At 36.9% G+C, this 26093-nt stretch overlaps 1 protein-coding gene across 1 annotated transcript in view; it reads left to right on the top strand.

Annotated features, from left to right (window-relative positions):
* Window positions 1-26093, top strand: part of LOC129004119 (DNA topoisomerase 2-like) — a 53456-nt gene that overhangs the window by 18721 nt on the left and 8642 nt on the right. The window contains exons 16-27 of the mRNA XM_054432554.1: window positions 14529-14776; window positions 15096-15168; window positions 16413-16571; window positions 17123-17278; window positions 17623-17802; window positions 18607-18764; window positions 19746-19887; window positions 21477-21701; window positions 22567-22785; window positions 23172-23295; window positions 23755-23910; window positions 25667-25802. Of these exons, the coding sequence (XP_054288529.1) occupies window positions 14529-14776; window positions 15096-15168; window positions 16413-16571; window positions 17123-17278; window positions 17623-17802; window positions 18607-18764; window positions 19746-19887; window positions 21477-21701; window positions 22567-22785; window positions 23172-23295; window positions 23755-23910; window positions 25667-25802 (1976 nt within the window). The remainder of the gene's footprint in view (window positions 1-14528; window positions 14777-15095; window positions 15169-16412; window positions 16572-17122; window positions 17279-17622; window positions 17803-18606; window positions 18765-19745; window positions 19888-21476; window positions 21702-22566; window positions 22786-23171; window positions 23296-23754; window positions 23911-25666; window positions 25803-26093) is intronic.

The raw sequence follows: 26093 nt of genomic DNA, 5'->3' as shown, positions 1-26093 counted from the left end.
CCCTAATATGTGGCCTGCTATATTAGCCCTAGCCTACAAACAATCAATAGATTTGACTAAATCTGTCCTACAACTGTACTCTGAACAAATGTATAACCACAGAAAGGCTCTTTCTGACCTCACAAAGCTGATTTTGAATGACAAACCACAACTAGCAGATAATCTCAATTCAATAGCACAGAAAGCCTTAATTAATATGAACAAAGAAGCTGAAAGAAAACTCAGAAAACTCTCTAACCTTTGTATCAAACATATACATCAATATGGATCTATAGGCCTAGCCCAACAAACCCAACCACATCAGGTTCCTCTAATCTCAGATAGGCCTTGTCTGGCCTCCCTCTTAGGACTACCTATACCAGTAGGCCAAAAACCCTTTCTACCTAAACCACCGAAGATTCCTACTTCCCCATTCAAGAGCAATTCTGTCCCAAACAACCCTGAAACCTCTACAAATGAACAACAAGTTTGCAACTTATCCAACCACCAGCTCTCAGAAATAGAAAAAACAGTTTTGACCAAGGGTCTCAGTTTTTGTCCCACACCCCGTTTTGACCATTTTGGCCTAGTTAAAGACATCATGTCGCTAGCTAGAAACCTACGTCTCAAACATTATTTCAACTCACAAGATCAAGACAACTCGAAATCCAACAGTGTGGCGCCCTCCCTAGCGAAGTTTGCTCCACCCTCGGACTTCGATCCCCCTCCGTTACCAGCAGACCATCCGATAGAACAATACATCAACTTCTTGGTACAAAACATCTCAGATCCCACTTTCGAAAACAACGTAACCTCTACAACACTCCATAACCTCACCGAAGCCGAGAAAAAAGCCATTTCAACTTTAAAATCAAATACTGATATCATGATCCTTCCAGCTGACAAAGGCTCGACCACAGTGATAATGAATAAATCTGATTATGTGTCAGAAATCCAACGCCAGCTCAGTGATTCTTCCACCTACCTCCCTCTGAAAGAAGATCCAACTATAAAGTACACCGCTGAACTCAAGGAAATAATTTACAAACACTCCAAATCCAACAATATCTCCCCAGAAACAACAAATCTGTTAATACCAGAAGAACCCATCTGCCCTAAAATCTACATATTACCAAAAATCCACAAAGGCATAACACCACCGCCAGGAAGGCCCATAGTATCAGGCTGCGGTTCTTTAACGGAACGTATCTCTTCATACGTAGACGCCTATCTACAACCGCTAGTACAAAACTTGGCCTCATATATCAAGGACTCCAATGATTTTTTGCAAAAACTTAACAATGTCAGACAACCACTCCCCGCTAACACTCTCATGGCCACTATTGATGTCACCTCACTCTACACAAACATACCTCATGTCCACGGCCTAACAGCAACAGAAAACTACCTTCAAAACAGACCCAAAGGATCCCTACCCACCACTTCGTTTATAACTCAACTGATAAAATTCATTCTGGAAAAGAACTATTTCCAATTTCAGGACAAACACTTCCTACAGATCAAGGGCACTGCCATGGGTACAAGAATGGCCCCATCTTATGCTAATCTCTACATGGGGAATTATGAAGAAAAGTTTTTGTCTAGCCGTGAACACCTCCCCATCTGCTGGTTTAGATACATTGACGATATTTTCATAATTTGGACCCACGGTGAAGAATCACTACGGAAGTTCCTGGAAGACCTCAACAGTTTTGGACCGCTAAATTTCACCTGGGATTTCTCTGAGACTTCCATCAACTTTTTAGACCTTACAATTCATCTAAGGAACAATAGCCTCACCACATCTATCCACATAAAACCGACCAACCACCAACAATACCTCCATTTTTCTAGTTGTCATCCGAATAACACCAAGAGATCACTTCCTTACAGTCTTGCCCTAAGGGGAAATCGCCTAATTTCAGAACCGAAAGACCGTACACAATACCAAACCCAACTTCAAAAAGCCTTCGAAAACCGAGGCTATCCTAGCACTCTCGTAAAATCTCAGATCCAAGCGGCTCAGAACCCACGTCCAACTACAAAGAAAAATACCAACCATCTTCAAGTAAATTTGATAACCACTTACCACCCTGGCCTGCAACAACTAAACAACCTCCTTAAAACAGGTTTCAAAATCCTAGAGTCCTCCAGCCAAACCAAAAACCTCCTTTCAAGAGCCCCTTCCATAATCTATAGGCAACCCCCAAATTTGAGGAATATGCTAGTCCACCCAAAACTCCCAAATCCATCAAAAATACCATCTGAGAAACCAAGACCGGGCTCATACCCATGCAATGAAAACCGATGTAAATCTTGCCAGATACACCATCCTACAGAAACTTTTACCAGCACATACCATAATAAAAATTACAGAATCCAAGGCCATCATACCTGCAGCTCAGAGAACCTTATCTACCAGCTTCAATGTTCACATTGTCCAGCCCAGTACATAGGCCTAACAACCGAGACTCTCCGAAAACGCATGAACGGCCATCGACATGATGTTAAAACTAGCAAAGAAAAACCAGTTGCACAACATGCCTTATCCCACCAACTTCTATTTGATGACTGTTTCACCATAAAAGCTCTAAAATCATTGCCAAAGAACCAATGCAATAGTTCAATGCTCAGAAGATGGGAATTAGCTTACCAGTTTGTGACCAACTCCAGAACCCCACCTAACCTCAACATTAGATAATATCCTCATATCCTCACCCTCACAGCTAACTCTTAAGTATTTATTTTCATGGACAAAACTAATTTGCTTTTCAATGTACATATTATATGTAAATACAATATTGCAATGTGCCTGCATTTAGTGCTTTGTGCAGTGTCAGTTGGACAACCTGTCAGACATTTTGAATTCAAACTGTGTCATCCTATTTAAACTGTTGTTTTGTAACTACCATCTAGGCCTACTTCTGAAGAAGCCTCTGAAAGAGGCGAAATATTAAGTAAATTATGTGTGTGATTTTATGTGTTCTTTGACTCATCTGCAACCTTTCATCAGGTGAGTTAGCTGTGTCCTCTCCATCCTATATTTATTTATTTAATCCAAGCTAAATGCTTTTTCCTAAAAACATAACCTTAAAGTGACAAATCTTTTCACTCTTTCCTTTACTCCTTTCTTTCCTTAGTGTTACTGTCCAACTATCCTATCCACTATGAACCTATCTTCCTTTTGGCTAAAACAAGCCAAACAACATGCTTTCAAATTATCAAAAATTATATGTCGTGTACATTTCCTGAGTTCTTGCCTTACTCTAGGCCTAACTCCAGTGGGCCTAACTGTAAAACCAGCCATCAGTGGCATGCCCCCTAATATGTGGCCTGCTATATTAGCCCTAGCCTACAAACAATCAATAGATTTGACTAAATCTGTCCTACAACTGTACTCTGAACAAATGTATAACCACAGAAAGGCTCTTTCTGACCTCACAAAGCTGATTTTGAATGACAAACCACAACTAGCAGATAATCTCAATTCAATAGCACAGAAAGCCTTAATTAATATGAACAAAGAAGCTGAAAGAAAACTCAGAAAACTCTCTAACCTTTGTATCAAACATATACATCAATATGGATCTATAGGCCTAGCCCAACAAACCCAACCACATCAGGTTCCTCTAATCTCAGATAGGCCTTGTCTGGCCTCCCTCTTAGGACTACCTATACCAGTAGGCCAAAAACCCTTTCTACCTAAACCACCGAAGATTCCTACTTCCCCATTCAAGAGCAATTCTGTCCCAAACAACCCTGAAACCTCTACAAATGAACAACAAGTTTGCAACTTATCCAACCACCAGCTCTCAGAAATAGAAAAAACAGTTTTGACCAAGGGTCTCAGTTTTTGTCCCACACCCCGTTTTGACCATTTTGGCCTAGTTAAAGACATCATGTCGCTAGCTAGGAACCTACGTCTCAAACATTATTTCAACTCACAAGATCAAGACAACTCGAAATCCAACAGTGTGGCGCCCTCCCTAGCGAAGTTTGCTCCACCCTCGGACTTCGATCCCCCTCCGTTACCAGCAGACCATCCGATAGAACAATACATCAACTTCTTGGTACAAAACATCTCAGATCCCACTTTCGAAAACAACGTAACCTCTACAACACTCCATAACCTCACCGAAGCCGAGAAAAAAGCCATTTCAACTTTAAAATCAAATACTGATATCATGATCCTTCCAGCTGACAAAGGCTCGACCACAGTGATAATGAATAAATCTGATTATGTGTCAGAAATCCAACGCCAGCTCAGTGATTCTTCCACCAACCTCCCTCTGAAAGAAGATCCAACTATAAAGTACACCGCTGAACTCAAGGAAATAATTTACAAACACTCCAAATCCAACAATATCTCCCCAGAAACAACAAATCTGTTAATACCAGAAGAACCCATCTGCCCTAAAATCTACATATTACCATAGATAAAAGGAGTATAGACACAGATACCCCACGAGATAGGGAAGTCGCGTACGCCGTATTTGAGCAAGTGCAGTCGCTGTTTCGGCGCTTCAGGCCCGCAGCGTTGCCAATTCGTGCAGCGCAGGGACGGCGGAAACTCCCAGATTCCCACGGAGTGAGAGAGACAGAATGAATGTGGCGGCGCATCGTACGTAGCGGCCACAGCGGCCCTCTCTACAGTTGACACTACACCTGATACGACTTATGTCCATAGCATCTCAACTACTCACTCCGAATATTAATATGAAATCGATTAAGTTCATTGTTTAATTTATATTTCAACCTGCATACGAGAAATATGACTTTGTTACTTTAAGTACCAGGGGAGTTTATGTTGATTGTAAAGGGGAGTTTATGTTGATTGTAAAAGCAATATAAAGAAAACTCAAGTATTTAACAACTAATTTTGGATTTCATTATTCAAGTTCCAGTGTAATTTCAATTAATTATTAATACAGCTGTCCCCACTATAAATCAAACTGTATCATTCGGTTAGTGAAAAATCTATATGAAATATAAATATTGATAAGAATTTAACCCATTTTAGAATTTGAGCATTAAAACCAGAGCTAAATCATGAATATTTGTAATTTTGTTTGCGATATCAAAACATTTGGGTATAAACAACAAACAAAATACAAAGTTTTCAATTTAATTTCAATTTTACTTTAACCGTACCATTAATGGAACAGTTTAGACAGACTTCTTTACAGTATATATAAGAGCAACAACAAAAGATGAGTATTTAAGAAAAAATCACGTCAAAGTACAAGAAAATGTACAAACAAATAACAAACAAAATAATTGAAAACCAAACCATTAATAACAATTTATGTACAAATAAAATATGAAGTAAACAATAAACAATGAAAAATATTTGTTACAGTCTTAACAATGAGTCATTTAAATGAACTATGAATTCTAACATATATTTACATAAAAATTGCGTAGAATCTGTACACGCATTGAAACAGCTTAATTTGTATGACTTATTTACAGGATATTATAGACAACAAAGAAAATAATTGTTAAATTAATAAAGTAAAAATACTTTAAAACATAATAACAAGTAAAATAACTGAAAATTAAACACGCAATAATTGTAAAACAATAGTGGGCCTATTTACAAATTAGCAACAAAGTAAACAATGTGAAACATTTAAAATATTGAATTCAATGAAAATGGTGTACCTACTTTCATAATATTACATGATTTTTTATTTTTTATAATAAAACTTGACATGTTATATTAAAAAAAACATACACTATGAAGAAACTGCTAACATTAAACTGATTTTGTTGTTACGAGGCATACAATTATATACATTACAGTCACAAATACACTATACATTAGATAACACCTTTACCTTGCTCAAAGCACTTGTCTTAAATTCTGTAGATATCCACTTGCACTGTTTGTGAATAAGGACACGAAACATATGGTAGAGGATGAAATCTTCTCGCCCGATGCAGTTTGAACAAGTGAGAGAATCTAATGAAACCATCGATTTTGACAACCGAACGAGCCTCTTGACAAGATGGAGTTTGTGACCTATTTTATGGAACCTTTTTTTGTAGAGTTTCAAACATGGGTCTACAACGTATTGTAGACTTTCGGAAGGTGAAAAGAGGCCGCTGGAAATGTCAATTTTCACATTAGAAAATGAACGGTTCAGCAACAACAGTTCTCTTTTATTTTTTAATTCCGAATCTACGTCGCACATTTTCTTAAGACAATCGTTGCACTTGAACTTTTTGTAGTAACAGTGAGCGAGATAACCGGTGAAATATACTTGAGAGCACTTTTCCAAAGTAACTATGTTGTTTTCAATCAATGCTGGACCATCATCTCTTGAATCAAATGAATCGGCCGAACTTGCATCGATGTTGCTTTCCTCGGACATAATGGAGGGGTTTCCTTGAACTGCTTCACCTGAAATAGACACATTTTTAAATTTATGCTTAAAATCAGTCGTTAATACTACTTCATAATCAGTCATTTATGAATCAGTCAGTTTCATTTAAACAGTCGTTAAAATAGTGTGTGATTATCCTTGGTACTCACTAGGCTTTCAACTTTAAAACCTGTATTACTATGTATCAACTTTAAATACAGGTTGTTCCAGAACTGTCCACAAATAGTTTTATGATTGGTTAATGGAAGATTCTGAACAAAATTCTCTATTGCCTATAAGTAGCTTATAAGTTGCTATTTTTTACGTGCTTATAACGCAACGTGGGAAAGCAAAGTGGTATTTAAGGTGTAGTTTCAACATGGCTTTGCAAGGTCTTGGTTCAAAGCTCACCACAACTAATTTAATTTTCTCTGCTTTTTAATAAAGGTTACAATAAGTGGACCAAACACATTGCAATTCATCTTAAATAACTAACATAGAACTGGAAGTGATTGACATGAAATACAAAAAAGTTAAGTTCCCGAAGCTAGATGAGCCTTTTAAGTAATTCTCATGTTATTATATTATTAGTGTGAATTCAGTACGCACGTTTTTAAATTTTAATTTTTTATTTAAAACCCATAATCGAAAAGCAGTTAAATGGTCTAAATGCTTTAAGGTAGTAACTTAATCCTCAGAGATTAAAAATTACAAACAATTTTCTACATTTTTACAACGTTTAATATAGGGTCTATTTATGGTTTCTAATTATAATAATATTTCTAAAAATGGTCTTACCTTCATTTACAACTGCATTGCCAATTTCAAGTAGCTCGTCAAGATCGGGGTCGTAAGATGTGCTTTTTGGTGGTTCCATCAGTTGTTTGAGTGTCGATATTCTTATTGACCCTCTGAAAACTCTAACGGTGGGGTTTTTATTGAATCCCCCCCTCTGCCTGATACTTGAAAACAAGTTCTCCAGAGGATCCTGATTTAGTCTTGATGTCAGGAGGAACTGACAATCCTCGTACTCAAAAAGTTGCAAAATAGCTTGTATTGTTAATCTAAATCCTCGAAAGCAAGGAGTTTCAGGATGAGTTGATTTAATCTTCTTTAGGCTCTTGAAGATTTTCATCCCTCCTTCTAAGACGTCTCTTATATATGGGTCATTTTTGTTCAAAGCACATGTAGCGGGATTTGGAGTTTTGCGTTTTTTGCTGTTCAATGCATCAAACAAATTGTTTATATCTGAAATAAAGTCTGCAGTGTTCGAAGCTGTTGATGATCTTATTTCTCCGGTGGCAACAGCAGTTTTCAGAGCGGCGCTTGTCGTGTGGCTGAAAACTTGTGCTGCCAGGGAAACTGATAGTTTTTGAAAACTGTTTGGCCAAATGTGAGCAGCGGATAGTTGGTGAGCAGCTCTAGTAGTTCCGCTTGATGTCTCGATCTTGTATAATTCTCTGATGTCTGAAAATGATATCTGCTTGCCATCTAAAATGAAGTCATGAGTGATGAGGTTGTTCCGGAGTGATTTTAATAAATGAGGAGAGTCATAGAGTGCAAAAATCTTTTCACCTTTACTGTTGAGGAAAAACGGCTTGTTTTCTGTTATATGTAATTTTTGATAGGCGGATACGTTTGAAGAACATTGGTCACATACAACGGCCTTAACATTTAAATCTGCTTTCTGTAAATAGTCAACTGTTTGTAAAATCAGGTCCTTTATCTCTCCAGCTGCCAGCCCTCGTTCGGTGACGAAGTACGCAACGGGCAATTTCCAGTGATAGTACAGTCCTCGCACCATAAAAACAGCTGCCTGTTTTGCGATTTCTGGCCCACGATTTAAACGCCCTGTGTCTTGAAAACCTTCAATGAAGTCATATTTTCGGGAATACTCTAAGCCCTTTTTGATGTACATCTCATCGAACATTAAAACTACGTCTCGTTCCATACTAGTCATAGTGGAAGCCTTTATCTGTATTTGGCCAAGAACAGTCGAGTTGAATCCCGGCCGAAATAGTTCGTTGCTACCAAGCCAACGTTGAATTGTGGATTGTCCTGGAAGGACTATTCTTTGTCTTAAGAATTTATAAGTGGACGGGGACTTTAAATAAAGAGCTGTGCTTAGTTTTCTTTCTTCTTTGCTCCACGATTGCCTGTTTTTGTGTAGTTGCATATTACACAGCACAGCAGCATCTCTAGTTTTGAACATATTAGTTTTCAATAGCCATGTTCTTTTTCTTGAATCAATAAATCTTTTTTTAAGTCTAGATAGTTCTGATGTTTTTGAAGCTAACTTACGTCTACATTGTTTATATTTACTTTCAAATTTTCGAGTCGGAGTCAAATTTGAAAATAGACTTCTCTTTAGCCGTACCAATCTGGTGCGATCCGGCCGATTAGTTGGCGACGCCTGATCAATCCAGTTTCTTACGGATGGAGATTGCTGCACTGTAAATTTGGAAGAAGATGTGCTAACATCAGGTGAAGCACGTGGCTCGATTGCCCTCCGATTCTCATACGTCTGCATTCTCCCGCTGTGTACTAATCGATTGACTGATTCATTTGGTTCTTGGACACTGTCACCAGTGTTTTCTCTTGTGCTTGCACATGATGGCGTTGAGCATTCTGAAGCAGAGTACTGCAATGGAATTGCGTTTCTCACTAATCTACCACTAGGCAAAATGTCTTCTTTTCGAAAATGTTCCTCACATATTTTTTTGTTTTTATACAATCTAGAAGGTGACAGTCCGATAAGATTTATATTTCCTGAAAATAAATACAATATTTGTACAATATATATGACCACTAAGACGCGCTAACATCCAGAGTGTAAATTAAATATGAAAGTTATTATTGTATTATTGTTTATTTACTGATTATATTTATTGTTACACTGTAATAAGCAATCTAAATTTGTTGGCGATTTTTTTAGAATAAAACTATTTTAGTTTATACACTTTCTCCTGTTATTGTGAACTTGTTTACCTTTTTCACCTATAAATAAATGTATGCAAGTCTCTCCTTTATGTGTTGCCAAACCATTCATCCGTTCGCCAACATTCGATTGTTTCATCAGAACAACAACATATATTTTTATATAGACAACAACAGTCACGCTTTTAAAGTAGAGTCAACATTGATATAAAAAACAATAAATACAACAAATATTCACGTGGGAACAATAGAAAAGTGATAGAATGTACCATAGGTATTGTAATAAGATAAATTTGTTAATATTTAATATTTATAGACAAGAGTAGCAATAAAATAATTTAAAAAATAATGCTAACAACCAAAGGTACACAAATGTTTATTGAAAACTTGCTTAAAGAAATCGTGCGTGGTTTGGTCTAGTTTTTTTATGTAATTTTAAGTACAATTTAGATTTATGAACCGTATGGATAAAAATTACAAATTTGAAAATTATAGTTGGTATATAAAAGAACCGATGAAGAACTACTATTGGACATTTTCCAACGGCGGTCTCGTTCTCGCACCTCTCAGCTCATAAGGGTAAGTGTGCGTGAAGGGGGTGACTGACCGGGTGTCCAGGGACTGATATACAGTTGTCGCAGTTAGTCTGGGCGCGCTGACCCTTGTGTACTAAACCGTCCCTTACGCCAAAGCCATGAGACAGCGCTGAGGCGCTGAACAACACCAGAGAGCCGTGTGGGCCAGATGTTTTTTGGAAATGAGCAATAAACACCCCTCTACACCCCCCGCCATAGCGCGGCCGCGCGCCCAGGCTGGCTGCGACTACTGTACTTTGCTAAATAAAATAGATTAATTGTACTGTCATTTCACCTGACCTTGAGTCACTAGCCTCACCACTATACTATTATGCTTTCGCTTTCATCATTCATGCCCACCTACATAAGGGTGTCCCTTCATGCGTCTTCATTCATACCAAAGATAATAAACAACTGCAATAGCTCTATCACCAGGTTAGGAGTGTTATGACCCTACTTGGAGGGTAGGGATGGATGACAAACACAGAGCAGTTTACGTTTGAAAGCAAAATGCATATATTAAACTAAACATACAATATTATAACACCCAACATGTAATATTAGGTTAAGCTGTTGGATATATAACAATAGTGGTTTTCATTACTAGTCTTGAAAGTGACTTATTGCGGTGAGTGTTTTCGCAGTGATGAAAATAACATTAATTACCTATATACAAACTATACTATCTTAATTGAAAGTAGATAAATCCCTTATTACATTCACTCAAACATGTTCTACGGATAATATCAATAGAAGTATTTTAAATACAAAACTATTGATATTACGAAATAGCCTTGCAAACTATATAATTAAAACATAAAACCAAATACAGAAGGTATCAAAAAGAAAAGAACATGTAGGACAAAGAAAATTGATACCCAATAATTATGCTTTGAGTTCGTAAACTATATCCAAACTATGATTTGCTTAATTATTTATTTGGCTAAAATAATTTACTTACCGCAACTTCTTACCCACTCTTGAGAGAGGTGTTTAGGAAATCTGAACATTCGCAAGTCCTTTTTCTTCTTATACGAATTCTTGCACTTTCTGTAACTACAAACTGTCGTAGTCGTTCTCTCCATGTCGACGTTAACTGAATTACTGAATGGCACAACTGACGAAGAAAGTGTACAGCAGCGCGGCGGTGGTCGTGCCAATAAACATTTTTTGTCTAAGGGTAGAGTTGGAGCTTGTCGGCAAGACTGTGGCGATAAACACTCGTTTCTACCAAGAAAATCCTAATACATTTTTAGGAAGTTAGCAATGTTTGTTTTTCAGTATTTTTACCAAATTCTATTTGGCATGTGCACTAGTAATATCAGCTATAACACAAATTACCACCCTTAATGTAATTTGGTGTATAGCTTTAACTATACTGCAAATTTAACGGCAAATTTACATAATTTGAGTAGATGCTAATTTTGATTTCCACAGGACATTCCAGTTCATAAATATATAACATTTCCTATAACTTGTTATATAAAGTAATTATTCTGCATATTTTCTAAAGCATATAGGCTACAATGTTAAATTAATTATTGTAAGCGTAAAATAATTCCCTTAATAATCTCATGATTATCACACAATGGCTAAATTTTTATAAATTATTTAGCTATGAAGAGAAAACTCATTTCATTTAAGCTCTAGGACGCAGAGTGAAGTGTTCGTGCACTGTATACTGTAGCGTATAGCCTGTGACGGGTGCGAGGGCAGGGAATCTCTCCCAGCCGGCTGAGTTGGCCGGTCGACCGACTGAGTTGCACGACATGGCAACCGCGCTTAGTCGGTTTCGAGACTAGCGCCGCCTAGGATCTAGTCGGTTTTTGGGCGAAAAATTGTTAACACATATTAGCATTGCGTGGGGTATCTGTGTCTATACTCCTTTTATCTATGATATTACCAAAAATCCACAAAGGCATAACACCACCGCCAGGAAGGCCCATAGTATCAGGCTGCGGTTCTTTAACGGAACGTATCTCTTCATACGTAGACGCCTATCTACAACCGCTAGTACAAAACTTGGCCTCATATATCAAGGACTCCAATGATTTTTTGCAAAAACTTAACAATGTCAGACAACCACTCCCCGCTAACACTCTCATGGCCACTATTGATGTCACCTCACTCTACACAAACATACCTCATGTCCACGGCCTAACAGCAACAGAAAACTACCTTCAAAACAGACCCAAAGGATCCCTACCCACCACTTCGTTTATAACTCAACTGATAAAATTCATTCTGGAAAAGAACTATTTCCAATTTCAGGACAAACACTTCCTACAGATCAAGGGCACTGCCATGGGTACAAGAATGGCCCCATCTTATGCTAATCTCTACATGGGGAATTATGAAGAAAAGTTTTTGTCTAGCCGTGAACACCTCCCCATCTGCTGGTTTAGATACATTGACGATATTTTCATAATTTGGACCCACGGTGAAGAATCACTACGGAAGTTCCTGGAAGACCTCAACAGTTTTGGACCGCTAAATTTCACCTGGGATTTCTCTGAGACTTCCATCAACTTTTTAGACCTTACAATTCATCTAAGGAACAATAGCCTCACCACATCTATCCACATAAAACCGACCAACCACCAACAATACCTCCATTTTTCTAGTTGTCATCCGAATAACACCAAGAGATCACTTCCTTACAGTCTTGCCCTAAGGGGAAATCGCCTAATTTCAGAACCGAAAGACCGTACACAATACCAAACCCAACTTCAAAAAGCCTTCGAAAACCGAGGCTATCCTAGCACTCTCGTAAAATCTCAGATCCAAGCGGCTCAGAACCCACGTCCAACTACAAAGAAAAATACCAACCATCTTCAAGTAAATTTGATAACCACTTACCACCCTGGCCTGCAACAACTAAACAACCTCCTTAAAACAGGTTTCAAAATCCTAGAGTCCTCCAGCCAAACCAAAAACCTCCTTTCAAGAGCCCCTTCCATAATCTATAGGCAACCCCCAAATTTGAGGAATATGCTAGTCCACCCAAAACTCCCAAATCCATCAAAAATACCATCTGAGAAACCAAGACCGGGCTCATACCCATGCAATGAAAACCGATGTAAATCTTGCCAGATACACCATCCTACAGAAACTTTTACCAGCACATACCATAATAAAAATTACAGAATCCAAGGCCATCATACCTGCAGCTCAGAGAACCTTATCTACCAGCTTCAATGTTCACATTGTCCAGCCCAGTACATAGGCCTAACAACCGAGACTCTCCGAAAACGCATGAACGGCCATCGACATGATGTTAAAACTAGCAAAGAAAAACCAGTTGCACAACATGCCTTATCCCACCAACTTCTATTTGATGACTGTTTCACCATAAAAGCTCTAAAATCATTGCCAAAGAACCAATGCAATAGTTCAATGCTCAGAAGATGGGAATTAGCTTACCAGTTTGTGACCAACTCCAGAACCCCACCTAACCTCAACATTAGATAATATCCTCATATCCTCACCCTCACAGCTAACTCTTAAGTATTTATTTTCATGGACAAAACTAATTTGCTTTTCAATGTACATATTATATGTAAATACAATATTGCAATGTGCCTGCATTTAGTGCTTTGTGCAGTGTCAGTTGGACAACCTGTCAGACATTTTGAATTCAAACTGTGTCATCCTATTTAAACTGTTGTTTTGTAACTACCATCTAGGCCTACTTCTGAAGAAGCCTCTGAAAGAGGCGAAATATTAAGTAAATTATGTGTGTGATTTTATGTGTTCTTTGACTCATCTGCAACCTTTCATCAGGTGAGTTAGCTGTGTCCTCTCCATCCTATATTTATTTATTTAATCCAAGCTAAATGCTTTTTCCTAAAAACATAACCTTAAAGTGACAAATCTTTTCACTCTTTCCTTTACTCCTTTCTTTCCTTAGTGTTACTGTCCAACTATCCTATCCACTATGAACCTATCTTCCTTTTGGCTAAAACAAGCCAAACAACATGCTCTAATTTTTTCCACATTTTCCGGTGAATTTAGCTTGCCATTCAAGCAGTCAGGAAAATGGCGCCCAGCGACCTATACTCACCATTCGGCTAAAAAAATTAACTTTTTTGATTTTTGAATTTTTTTTTCTGTCCTTGTATGTTGCCATTTTTGAGCAGTCGGCAAAATGGCGGGCGGCGACCTATACTCGCCATTCGACCGCAAAGGGTTAAGTAATTAGAAAAATTACCATCACTCAACAATTCATCAACACTATAATATTTTGTTTACAACAAATGAGGCAAGGCTGCTTTTAAAATAAGTTTTGTTAGTTAAATCTTTATATTTTGGTTGCAATTTATTAAACAATTTCTGTCCCATATATATATGTTGGTGTTTTTTCTATTAATTTTAATCGGTGAATCGGAAACTGAAAATTCTTTTTGAAACGAGTTCTACTGTGTAAGAAAATTATTCTGGAGTGTCGATTAAAGTTTCATTGTGCACGGTGAATCTGGTCACAAAAATAAACCATTTGAAATTTCACAAATGTATCTTAAATATTGTATACATTGTGTTTTCCACGTGCAAACAGATGCAGCCTAAGTTACCAGATAGTATTTTCCTTATATTCACATCAATATCAAAGAGTCTACTCTGCGAATCTACCTGGTTATCGTTGCTAACAGATGTTTTGCCGCTTGTGTAGGTGCTGTTCACTTGTCTGAAGCGTAATGACAAGCGTGAGATCAAGGTGGCTCAGCTGGCTGGCAGTGTGGCGGAACACTCTGCGTACCACCATGGTGAGATGTCGCTGATGACTACCATCATCAACCTGGCGCAGAACTTTATAGGCAGCAACAACCTCAACCTGCTACAGCCCATTGGTCAGTTCGGCACCCGGCTGCAGGGAGGCAAGGACGCAGCCAGTCCCAGATATATCTTCACCATGATGAGGTAAGTGATGTGCTTGTTAAATTCATTGTAGGGAGTTTTGGTTCTCTTTTCTTTACATTTCTTGTTTTTTGTCTATCCTGGTATGAGTAATTGGACCCAAAGATTGTAATGGAGCAGAAATGACATAGATCTCATACTGTGATATAAATAAAGTTCAAAAAACAACTGTTGAGTATTTTGTATATTTAGAGTAGATTTTGTGTATTCTGTTGAAGATTTTTAATATGACAGCAATTAATGTAAGTTAGATCCAGTTAGTTTTGTCTATTTTACTAGTGTTATATGAGAAAGTTAAATGTTTGAAAATGATGTGTTTCAGCCCTCTCACAAGGCTCATCTTCCATCCCCATGATGACCCCTTGCTCAAGTACCTCAAAGATGACAACCAGAAGGTAATCATTTTTCCTTGTGTGATTACTTCAATTCCCATTTGTTGGCCCTAATGAAAGTTTTGAATCGCTATATCTTGAAAAATCTCTCTAGGAGTTGAGTTTTCTCCACAAAATCTCTTTTTTTCTTAGTTTTGGTAAGAAAATACTATTAAGACCTGTTTTGCCAGAAGCGACTGGTGAGTCTGATGCTTAGCAATAATCGCTCAGCGTCTATCACTCGGGGCTTTTTTGCCAGAAGCGTCTGTTTCTTGCGATTATTTGATCAGTGAGTGGTTTTCTTTGGCGGCGAAAGGAGTGCTATATGTGATGTGAGATGTAAAAAGCAAATAGAGAGTATTTGTTAGCTGAGGAATTGGATGATCAAGAGATTACAGAAATTTTATGCGAACCCTGGAAAGAAGTACGTTCTATGTTTTTTTCAGGTAACATAAATGGTTATTATAAATTATTTAAAAAATCACCTCCTTTATAGAAAAGCGGGGTGTGCAACCCTCATAGGGTGTGCTGAAATGGCTTCAATCAATTATTCATCATACATTCAACTATCAATTATTCTAATATTTAGTATGTATGCTTCATTATCCTTTGTAGGTTTTATATTTGTTCAATTATAAACTGAGCGTTTTGGTAACATTGGAACACCGCCACAAATATGCGACGTCAGTCTATTTTAATGTGACTAGCCATCGCATATGTGTGTCGCTGGTCCGTGAATGAAAAAGTGTGTACTATTGGGGTAGCAAACATGTTAATCTTTGTCTTCATGCTTTTCTGCTCTCTGGCATTTTGGTAACATATTCTATGAAGAGATTTCCTCTTTTCTGTGGTTGTTTCCAGCCTGTTTAATCTTCCGCTCTGTACTTGGCCAGAATTTATGGATTAGTATGTATTTCTCTAGTGGAGAAGAAAGTCATGTAGATAAATTCTGAAGAGACAAAACCGAGGGGTGACCACAGCACAAATGGCAGAACAAAGTAAAGGCAGATTAGAACAATAAGTTGCACCAGAAGTTGTAATGAAAGTTTATCTTTTAATATGACAGCAATTAATCTGAGTTGGATCGAGTTAGTTTTGTGTATTTTACTAGTGTTTATGAGAAAGTTAAATGTTTGAAAATGTTAACCTTTATGGTGCTTGTCGGTGTGGCAAAATATCTTCTAAGATCTGCATGGCTCTTGGAATAAGAGTAAGTAAATAAATAATCTTCATAATGTTTTCAATAAATATTGTCTACTGTTTTATAGGTAGAGCCAGTGTGGTACTGTCCTGTGATCCCCATGACTCTGGTCAACGGAGCGAGTGGTATCGGAACAGGGTGGATGACCAAGATACCCAACTACAATCCCAGGGAGATAATTCAAGTTCTCAAGAACATGATGAGGGGCGAAGATCCACCTCACTTGGTCAGTACAAAGTCTGGAATAATTGTAATTTACCTATTTCTAAATAATTCTATTTGATTAGTTTCTCAATTTGCATACATAATACAGCGTTTAAAAATCACAACAGCTCTTCAATGAGTGTACATAATGTAGTTTTATTCATCAGACAAAATTTTACAAATATGTTCCTGATCTTTTTAACTTTCATGCAAGTCAAGACAAAAGAACAGCCTTACATTCACTGGTCATCCCCCATAGAACGTTCTCCTTATTCCTCTGGGATAAAACTATACAGAATGTTTGAGAACTCTCCACCTTTTAATGTATCATTCTTAGCAAAATCCTAAAACATCATGTAAAAAAATCCTAAACTCAAAAGTTACCTGTACAGTCGCCAATTTGTTTTTTTCACAAAAACTTTGTTAATGGATAGTTGCATTAATATTTTTCTCAAAATAAGCCATTCCGTTATTAATCTATGTACCAAATACCAATTCAAAAATGTGTTTACCCAATTTGTAACGTAAAATAGTTTGACAATTCATTGTGTAAATGCTTTATTTTTGCCACAGATCCCCTGGTATAAGAACTTCAAGGGAGACATTGAACCGTTTGGTGAAGGCTACATCTGTAGTGGAGAGATCAGAGTGATCAGTCATGATAAGCTAGAGATCACGGAACTGCCTATCGGCACCTGGACCCAGCAATACAAGGAATCTGTGTTGGAGGTGAGCATTGCAAAAAACATTCCATTCACGCAGAATAGGTGCATTGTCAAAACCATACTATGTGCATATATAATATTAAGCATAAAAACTGTAAACTTAATCAGTAAAATAAACTCTTGCAAATCAATGAGCAAAAGTATATTCAGATTTAAAGTGGTGTACAAATTTTCAATTGAATAAAGGTTCTGTTAATGAGTAAGTTATATATTGTGTCTTCATGTATGGAATTATTTTAATAAATATTAATATCCCAAATAAATGTAATCTTAAATCTTATGGGCAATTAGTATGATGATAAAACTATATTGATGTGTGTAGTATTAATAACAGTAATGGTGTTGTAGGTGATGCTTCACGGTGAAGGAGATAAGAAGCCTGCAGTGATCTCCGACTACAAGGAGTACAACACAGACACGACTGTAAGGTTTGTGGTGACTATGCCGGCTGACCGTCTGGTGAAACTGGAGACAGAGGGACTACATCAGGCATTCAAACTGCAGACCACCATCAGCATCACTAGCATGGTCAGCAACACTCCAGGCCAACTTAGCCTCCTTTAATACAAGGCTGTAAAAGAGAGAACTCTAGCACTAATTCATATTGCGCATCTGCACAATGCTAATATATACAAGTGTTTTATTTTTGAGTCATTCAAAATTAAAAAAAATTAAATGGGATTAACATACTCAAACATTTTAGAGGCATGATCGTCAATGTGTAAACCATACATTTGAAGAGGTTTTTATATCAAAGGGCGTAATATAGTCGTAGCATAACAGAACATTTGGCTGATTATTTACATTTGCAATCAAGGAGGGGCTTTGGCGAGTAGGTCGGCGATTGAGGCGGTGCCATAACATTGGGCACAGCCTTGTATTAGAGGAGGCTATGGAGGTAGTTGTGCTTTACTGGAAAAATCTGTTTTATTGTTCCATTAAACTACCACTGGTATCCAAATCCAAAATAAAAATTCATTAAAATAACAAGTATAATTTTAAGTTAGGTTTAGTTAATTATTATTTTTAAGGTAATTCTATGAATAGCTTCATTTTGCTTTGTTTTTATAGTACATTTAACGTCCTATGATATTGTTAAAGTATAGATTTTAGAAATGATATTTGTAAAATTTATCTGTATACATTTTATGCTATTCCTATTCAACACATGTTTCTGTAATTTTGAATGACAAATTATTAGACTTGAATTAAGTATGTAGGGTATAAGCATACAGAATCAAATTAATTGTTATTTACTCTGAAGCAGGTTTGTCTAATGAATTTCTCAACTGATGTTGTTCCAAAGATTTGTTTATCATGTTTGTGTTTCAGTGCTGCTTCGACAGGGACAGTGTGCTGAAGAAGTATGATAGCATCAAGACCATTCTACAGGAGTTCTACAACGTGAGGCTGGAGTACTATGACAAGAGGAAGGCTTGGCTGGAGGGTATGTTGGAGGCCGAGGCAAGGAAACTCTCTAACCAGGCAAGGTATGTACAGATCTCTATAGTAGATTTGGTGTAACAGTTTTTCACTTGTAAAACCATTATATTTTTTTTGTGAAACAACTAACTTTTGTTTTATTTGTATCTAAATTTTAGACATTTCTCTCGGTCCCTAAAACTATCATATTCAATAAATGTGAGTAAAGCGAGTATAATTTTTTGAATAGGGATGTGTCGATTCTCGATACCACCGATACTTAGCCCTTGCTATCGGTATCGGTGTTGAGAAACGATTGTTTAAAGTTAATTCTGATACCCCCCGCACAATCGGCAAATTACCGCTTTAGCCGTGAATGTTCAAGACGACGACGACATTTTCTTGACCGCGTGAGATGATGATGATGTCTACATGGCCGCAGGAGATGTTCATGAGTTTTCCGCGATCGCAGACGACGACAATCACATTTCCATGATCGTGAAAGACAATGATGATGAAGTCTACACGGTTGCAGGAGATGTTTATGTTTATGTTGCTAAGAACACACACCACATAACCCAGTCAAGGTTGCTTTCTCCTCTTCTAACTATCATTAGCCTTAATCATTCTCCCTCATCAACACATAATGTCAGTGACTCCGTTTGGCCACTGACCAGTCTCCTTCAGGCCTGCTCTCTACACCTACTAACCTTTACAAAAGTACTTAAGGTGTTGTCCCATGTCCATAACATCAGTGGATTTTTCACTGTGCATTTCTACACGTTGTATTTTTATTTTTTCATTGTTTTTATTTTTTTAGTTTTGTATTTTGTTGTACGGCTAGCAACAATGTAAAATGTAAATCTCAACCAACTTGCAAATCTTCAACTCTAGCTGGTCATTCCTTCTTCTCCATTATCCTGTGGAATCAGATTTTTAATGCTAAATCAAACACTAAAAATAATCCAAGCACACGAAAAATAAATGTGAGGCCCAAATAAAGTGTAATCATATAAAATATGTCAGTAACCTTTTCTTTTGTGTTACAGGTTTATTGTGGAGAAGTGCGACGGCATATTGACAATTGAGAACAAGAAGAAGAAGGCAATGATCGAGGAGTTGGTGAAGAAGGGGTATGACTCGGACCCAGTGAAAGGGTGGAAGCTGAAACAAGATAGGGAGGCTCTGTTGGTATGTTTAATCACAACTGTTCACTTTAAAATTTCATAATCACCACGCAACGTTTTACAACATAGCATAACTTTAAAAAGTTGTGGTAACGTTCATTTATGATTAATATATTACCTACCCAATCATTTATGGTCAAAAGAATTGTAGGGGTAACTTATATTAAAGTTTGTTCTTGAATTTGTTAATTATAATGTGTTCTAAGTGCCATTCTAGATACACATTTGTTCAGCCTGATAGAATCAGCTAATGGGTTTAACTCCCTAGGAATCGTTTGGATTTGATATAGGAGTTGTAGTGTTACAGTACATTAACACAGATGCTTAAGCCGCAAAATGGAATGAAACTTTTGTTCATGGTATTTAATTTTAGTGACTTCATAATCCATTTCACCTGTAGATAAACACTGGTAGTCCCATTACCCATGTTGACTAATGTTTATTTTTTATTTTGCTTTTCACCTAAGGATGGGGTAAGTAATTCATTCCTACATTAACGTTTAAATCAAAAACAGTTACAACTTAAATGTATAAAACAAATATTTGTGTATTCATTCCAAGAAATATGAGCTTATGTGATATGGTGTAATATGCAAACCTATTTCTTCCTTGCCCTCTCTTTTTTTCCTTTTCTTCTCTTACTTTATCATCCTTCGATAGAGTGTGTTTAATGTTTATGTAAAATACTGATTTCCGTCAAACACGCCAACTTTTTAATAAAATCTAATTGATAAGTCGTTTTATAGTAAGCTGTAGCATCTTTTATATTGCATCAACTATCTCGGTAACAAAAACTTAGAGAGAAAATAGAATTTTTTAAGTTGCCTTTCACTCTATCTTATCTCAAAGTTGTTGTATCCATTTCAATTCTTCATAAAAAGTTTATATGCTTGTTTGATTCCTTGCTGTTGAGTTTAGTTATGTTGTTTTAGCTCAGTGATTTAATTGTTATGATTTTTGTGCTCCTCCTGTTAGCCTATGTATGCTAAGTTTAATTGTTTGCAATGAGTTTACATTTGTTATTGCTATCCAAAGATAATTTTATCACAATTTTATAGCTTTCAGATCTTAGATGCCATCACTGTTTTATTGTTATCTTAACTAGTCACATTGAATTTTTTTTATTTTCTTATTTGTTATAACTTTCATATTTATTAACTTTAATATTTTTTTATGTCCGCACTGTTTTATCGTTATCATTGCTAGTCACATTGTCTTGTCTTAATAATGCCAACTGATTTTTTGTTTCGTTTCATTGTTAAGCCGTCAAGTATAGATTGGTTCATTACTTTAGGCAGTTTTGTTCTTCTCTTTTTTTTGTCACCTTTCTTTCATACCACTCTGCTTATGTTGCTCAGATTTGTATTTCTAGATTGTAAATACTGCAATTGTCAAAGTTGTTTGTGTTTAATGTACCTGCTTGCTACTATACGTATACCTGTTATCTTGTTGGTTTGTTAAATGCTTGCACTACGGTATTTTTAAGTCTTTTAAATTGTAAACTGGTTTATGCTGTTAATAAACTAATTGAATTGAATAGGCTACAGCTGATCCATATACATGGGATGACTAAGTACTTTAATCTATCTGCAGGAAGAGAGAGAGCCAGCAGATAGCCAGGATGAGGAGAGCGAAGCTAGTGATGACAAGGGTCCGGACTATGACTACCTGCTGGGCATGACCATGTGGTCACTAACCAAGGAAAAGAAGGATGAGTTACTACGCAAGAGAGATGAGAAGCAGACGGAACTGAGGGTACTGCAGGCCAAAACACCTAAGGATCTGTGGACTGAGGACTTGGATGTACTTCTGGAGAAGGTAAAAGCTTCTTTTCATAAAGTGTAACTGACAGCTCCAACTTGGATGAATTGATATTGATATTGGTTATCAATATAGGCTACTTAATACAGTGAGGGTTTTCTCACATCCCTTTTTCAGCCGTCATACTTTACCGATTTTGACAATTTAGGTGACATTGTAAAGCTCTTGTGAATTAAAAAGGTAATTTCCTTTATGTCTTCACCCTCTCATGTCTAATTTATTTTTAGAGTCCATTTTCAAACATCCAGTGATGCTGACTGACTTTTTAAATAACAGCTTAGATGTGCATTGTAATTTTACAGCTGATCCTCCAGTTGAATGATTAACCACGGTCAGATTTATCTCAAATTTGTTGATCATAATGACAATGGTATCGTATAAACGAACGTATAAATGAAGAGACATGCTTTTAACTTACTTTTATTGTAACTTCTTTCATGTAGCTAATAGAGTTAGTAGTTTATTTAAAATTATTCTCTTAAACTTTGATAAAATCATTACTGTGGTAAAAGCAATATAAATCCATGTTGACTTACCTAATATGTCATGAAGCTTACCAAGAATCTTAGTTGTTAATTTAGAAGCTGTTATCTCCTGAGTGTGCTGATAAACCGCTTTAGGCCACAGTTGTTTAACAATATGAACAACTATCGTTTAACCATCATCGTCCCTCTAAGTAGAGCTCCACTTACTGTAGACATCATCCTTTCAGCATTGAACCCTCTAATGTGTTGTATTACCATTTCTTTTGTGTTCTTTGAACTCTTCTCTTTGTCTCATATTTTTGCCTTCCTCCCATTTAGCTGGTCACACTACCGCAACCATATTTTAAACTACAAATTAATAACATGCCTTTTGCCAGCTGGACGAGGTAGAGGCCAAGGAGAGGGCAGACGACACTGGAGAGGCCGTGGGTAAGAAAGTGGCCAAGTTGAAGCCCGGAATGTCCAAAAAGGCTCACATGATGTCTGAGACAGCACCTTCACCTCAGGGTCGCAGGGTGGCGCCAAAGATTGCTGAAGAACAAAAGAAACGATTGGAGAACAAGGAGAGAGCCAAGGAAAACAAGGGAAAGAGACTGGTGAGATAACAAACAATCAAAAAATTCTAAAGAAGATCACTTTCTATTAGTTGCCTTTATTTTACTTACCCTAGGTTAAAACAATATGCCTGAAGCATTGTAACAATATTTATATTTTAAAATGTAGATAGATGAGAAATACAAAAGTACGGGTTTTTTTAAGATTTGTTTAGGAGGGGATAAATTATAGATAGTTTACATAGTAAAATAAATTGCTAGTACTAGATACTAGATCTTCTACTTGAAAGTTCGGAGACTAGCAGATAACATCAAAAAGAAAATAAGTTATGATTTATTTATAAATAAAACATTGTGTCTTTGTGTACAACTGCAACATAGCTTTACTGTTCTGAGATTTGTTTTTCTAATTCACTATTTATTTTTAGAAAAAGGTCAAAGAAGAAGATAAGGACAAGTTTGACCTTTTGGCTGAGGACACTAAATCTCTTGCAGATAAACTAGGAAATACCCCAGACAAAATAGAGAAGAAACTGAAAGCAGCCAAGAAAGGTTAGTATGAATACAGGTTAATACAGTAACTGCTATCAAGATTTATGTAACGTAACCACCCAAAGATAAATTAGTCTGATTTTTTATCCCAGTTATCTTTCCTTAACCCTAAATATGAAAACTACTTTATAAACTCACTGATGCAGCGTCTATGTAAGGGTTTTTCTCACCAAAGCCCTCGAGATTTGTTGGGCAACCTGGTAGGTCTCACTAATGCAAAGCCTCCTCATATATTTTGATGTTTTTCCCTACATATTTCAATCAGTGAATCGAAAACTAAAAATTATTTTTTTGTTATAGTTGATAAACAACTGCAGTAAAAAAAGATAAGGGGTTGGTAATTTACTGTGTGTGGTTTATATTCAGATTAAATGAGGGGCCATTTATTCCCAACTGACTGTATTATACCACTCAAAGACTGAAGTTTGTGTTGTTTTACAATGTTTGTGGATGTTTCAGACCTGAGCAAAGCCAAATCAAAGGGTTCACCTAAGAAGAAGGGCCGAAACCCCTGGAGTGACTCGGACGATGACGGAAGCGCCAGCTCCAACAGCGACTTTGAGTCGACTCCGGTGAAATCCGTCCCTGCCCGAACCATTTCAAGACGTTCGGCCGGTCAGTGAGCTATCCTAGTTTATTTAGGAAACAATTTAAAATTCTATACAAGAGGTTAAGTTACCTTGATTCTGTCCAAGTAATCCTTAAGTCATCATTAGTGCGACCGGTTTCGATGTCTATGGCATCATTGTCAAGCTGAACGTAAAAATACAAAAATACAGCTGAAACTAATTTACAACACGGCGGCGGGTACAGGGTGTAGGTCTAGACTAGACCGCCGCCGCCGTGTTGTAAATTAGTTGTGTGGCCATGCATTTTATCGTTTTTTGTTTGTGTACGTGTTATGTGTTACGTGTTTTTCAAGACTCATGACGACCTACTAGGAGCGATCTTTACGTTCAGCTTGACAATGATACCATAGACATCGAAACCGGTCGCACTAATGATGACTTAAGGATTACTTGGACAGAATCAAGGTAACTTAACCTCTTGTATACAATTCATGAAGTAATCCGGAAGGAAATACACAAGATGAAATTAAAAATTCTTGTTCTATGTTATTTTTTGTGATGATAAATTTATGTTATTCAAGGCACAGTGATCAGTCAAACAAAGTTTTTATGGTTCAGGATCTAGAATCGGATTCCTTCTGTAGGTGAGAAAACACCCAAAACATTATATGAATTGTGATCTACTCAATCCCAGCCAAAACACAAAAGGAAACCTACACAGAAAACTATATACCTCAAGTCAAGTCAAGTCAAAATTATTTATTCCATAAAATAAAAAACAATATTACAATACATTGTAAGTAAAAGGAATTATTCCCCCGAATAGACTATTGATCCGTGATCGGGGGAAGAGTTAACAATATCATCAGTCTATGGGTATTGTCAAATTGTTCGAGTCACTGCACTAGGATCAGAGAAAACACCTAGTTGTTAAAACATGAAACCCAAAACCTTTTAAGACACTAATTATAGGTCGGTCGGTTAGAAAATGACCTGCGCGAAATTTTTAGCGCATGTAGGTGAGGTAACGTTCCCCCTCTCCGCCAATGGCCGTTTTCACACTGCACAACACAACACCGACACGGCGCCGCCTGTGTTACCAAATGGAACTGCTTACACAATGATATAATAACATTTCATGATGCTCAAATATTGATGCGATTTAGGCTATACAATATTTTTTGCAGGACCTATTTCTCTCAAGTTATGAAGAACGTAATTGTTTACATTTTGATCAGCTGTATAATTCAATTTGATTAGCTGTGTTCGGGTAGGTTGGGGGTGGGCGGCAGCAGAGTGGGGGAAGAGCCATAGTCTGTCTCACTCCCACAGCTCGGTATCTCTCTCTCTCGCACCAATGCTACGAGGAGGACGCTTTCCAACCGGCCGACCTATTGTGCCAACTACAAATAAATAGATGATTGACAAACACAATGGAAACTACTGTACAAGATGTTGGCTAAAACAAAACTGAGACTGTAAAGTTGTTTACTAATAATTGTGATGGAATGTTAAGTGTAAGCAAGGCCACACTGAAAAAACAGACTGTAATGCTCGTCAAGCATGACGTCACAATAGAAGACGGCAATGACGTAATGTTTGTCGTTTGTGATCAGCTGCTTGTCTTTCCTCAGAAAATAAATACCTACGTCATTGCCGTCTTCTATTGTGACGTCATGCTTGACGAGCATTACAGCCTGTTTTTTTAGTATGGTCTTGGTGTAAGGTGTGCAGAATTTATTATGCAGAGTACTTAAATTATTTAATTTATGGTATGAAAAATGTGTTGATTTTCATTATAGCTGAAAAGGTGAAGTTCAACTTTGACGAAAGCTCAAACTCTGAAGAAGAATTGGAGCTGAAGGACAATGAGGGTATCATGAACGGAGGTGATGTCAAACAGGAAGTAGATGCCGACTTGGACGATGGAAGCTTCCAGTGAGTACGAAAAAATATTCTTTTCATCTTTATACATTTAGAATAATTGTCAGCAGGTCCAATCACATTTGTCTTACTTCCTCTTTTATGTGCTAACTAACATTGGTAATCTTTTGGATTTGGTTTATGGTACCAATTATAAAAAGATTATGATTTTATATTTAAAAACTTTTTAAAACACTCACATTTTTGTACTTGTGCTGGATTAGCACAAATTACGAGTATAATATAGTCCAAGCGAATCACAATTTTAATTATTTGCAAATAGGGTAAATAGTAAACATTTACCAG

This window comes from Macrosteles quadrilineatus, unplaced genomic scaffold (assembly GCF_028750875.1).
Source record: "Macrosteles quadrilineatus isolate MER2022 unplaced genomic scaffold, UCM_ALF_1.0 Scaffold_9__3_contigs__length_116548681, whole genome shotgun sequence".
Lineage (NCBI taxonomy): Eukaryota > Metazoa > Arthropoda > Insecta > Hemiptera > Cicadellidae > Macrosteles > Macrosteles quadrilineatus.
The sequence above is the reverse complement of the archived record's forward strand: the minus strand, read 5'-3'. Positions and strand labels throughout refer to the sequence as shown.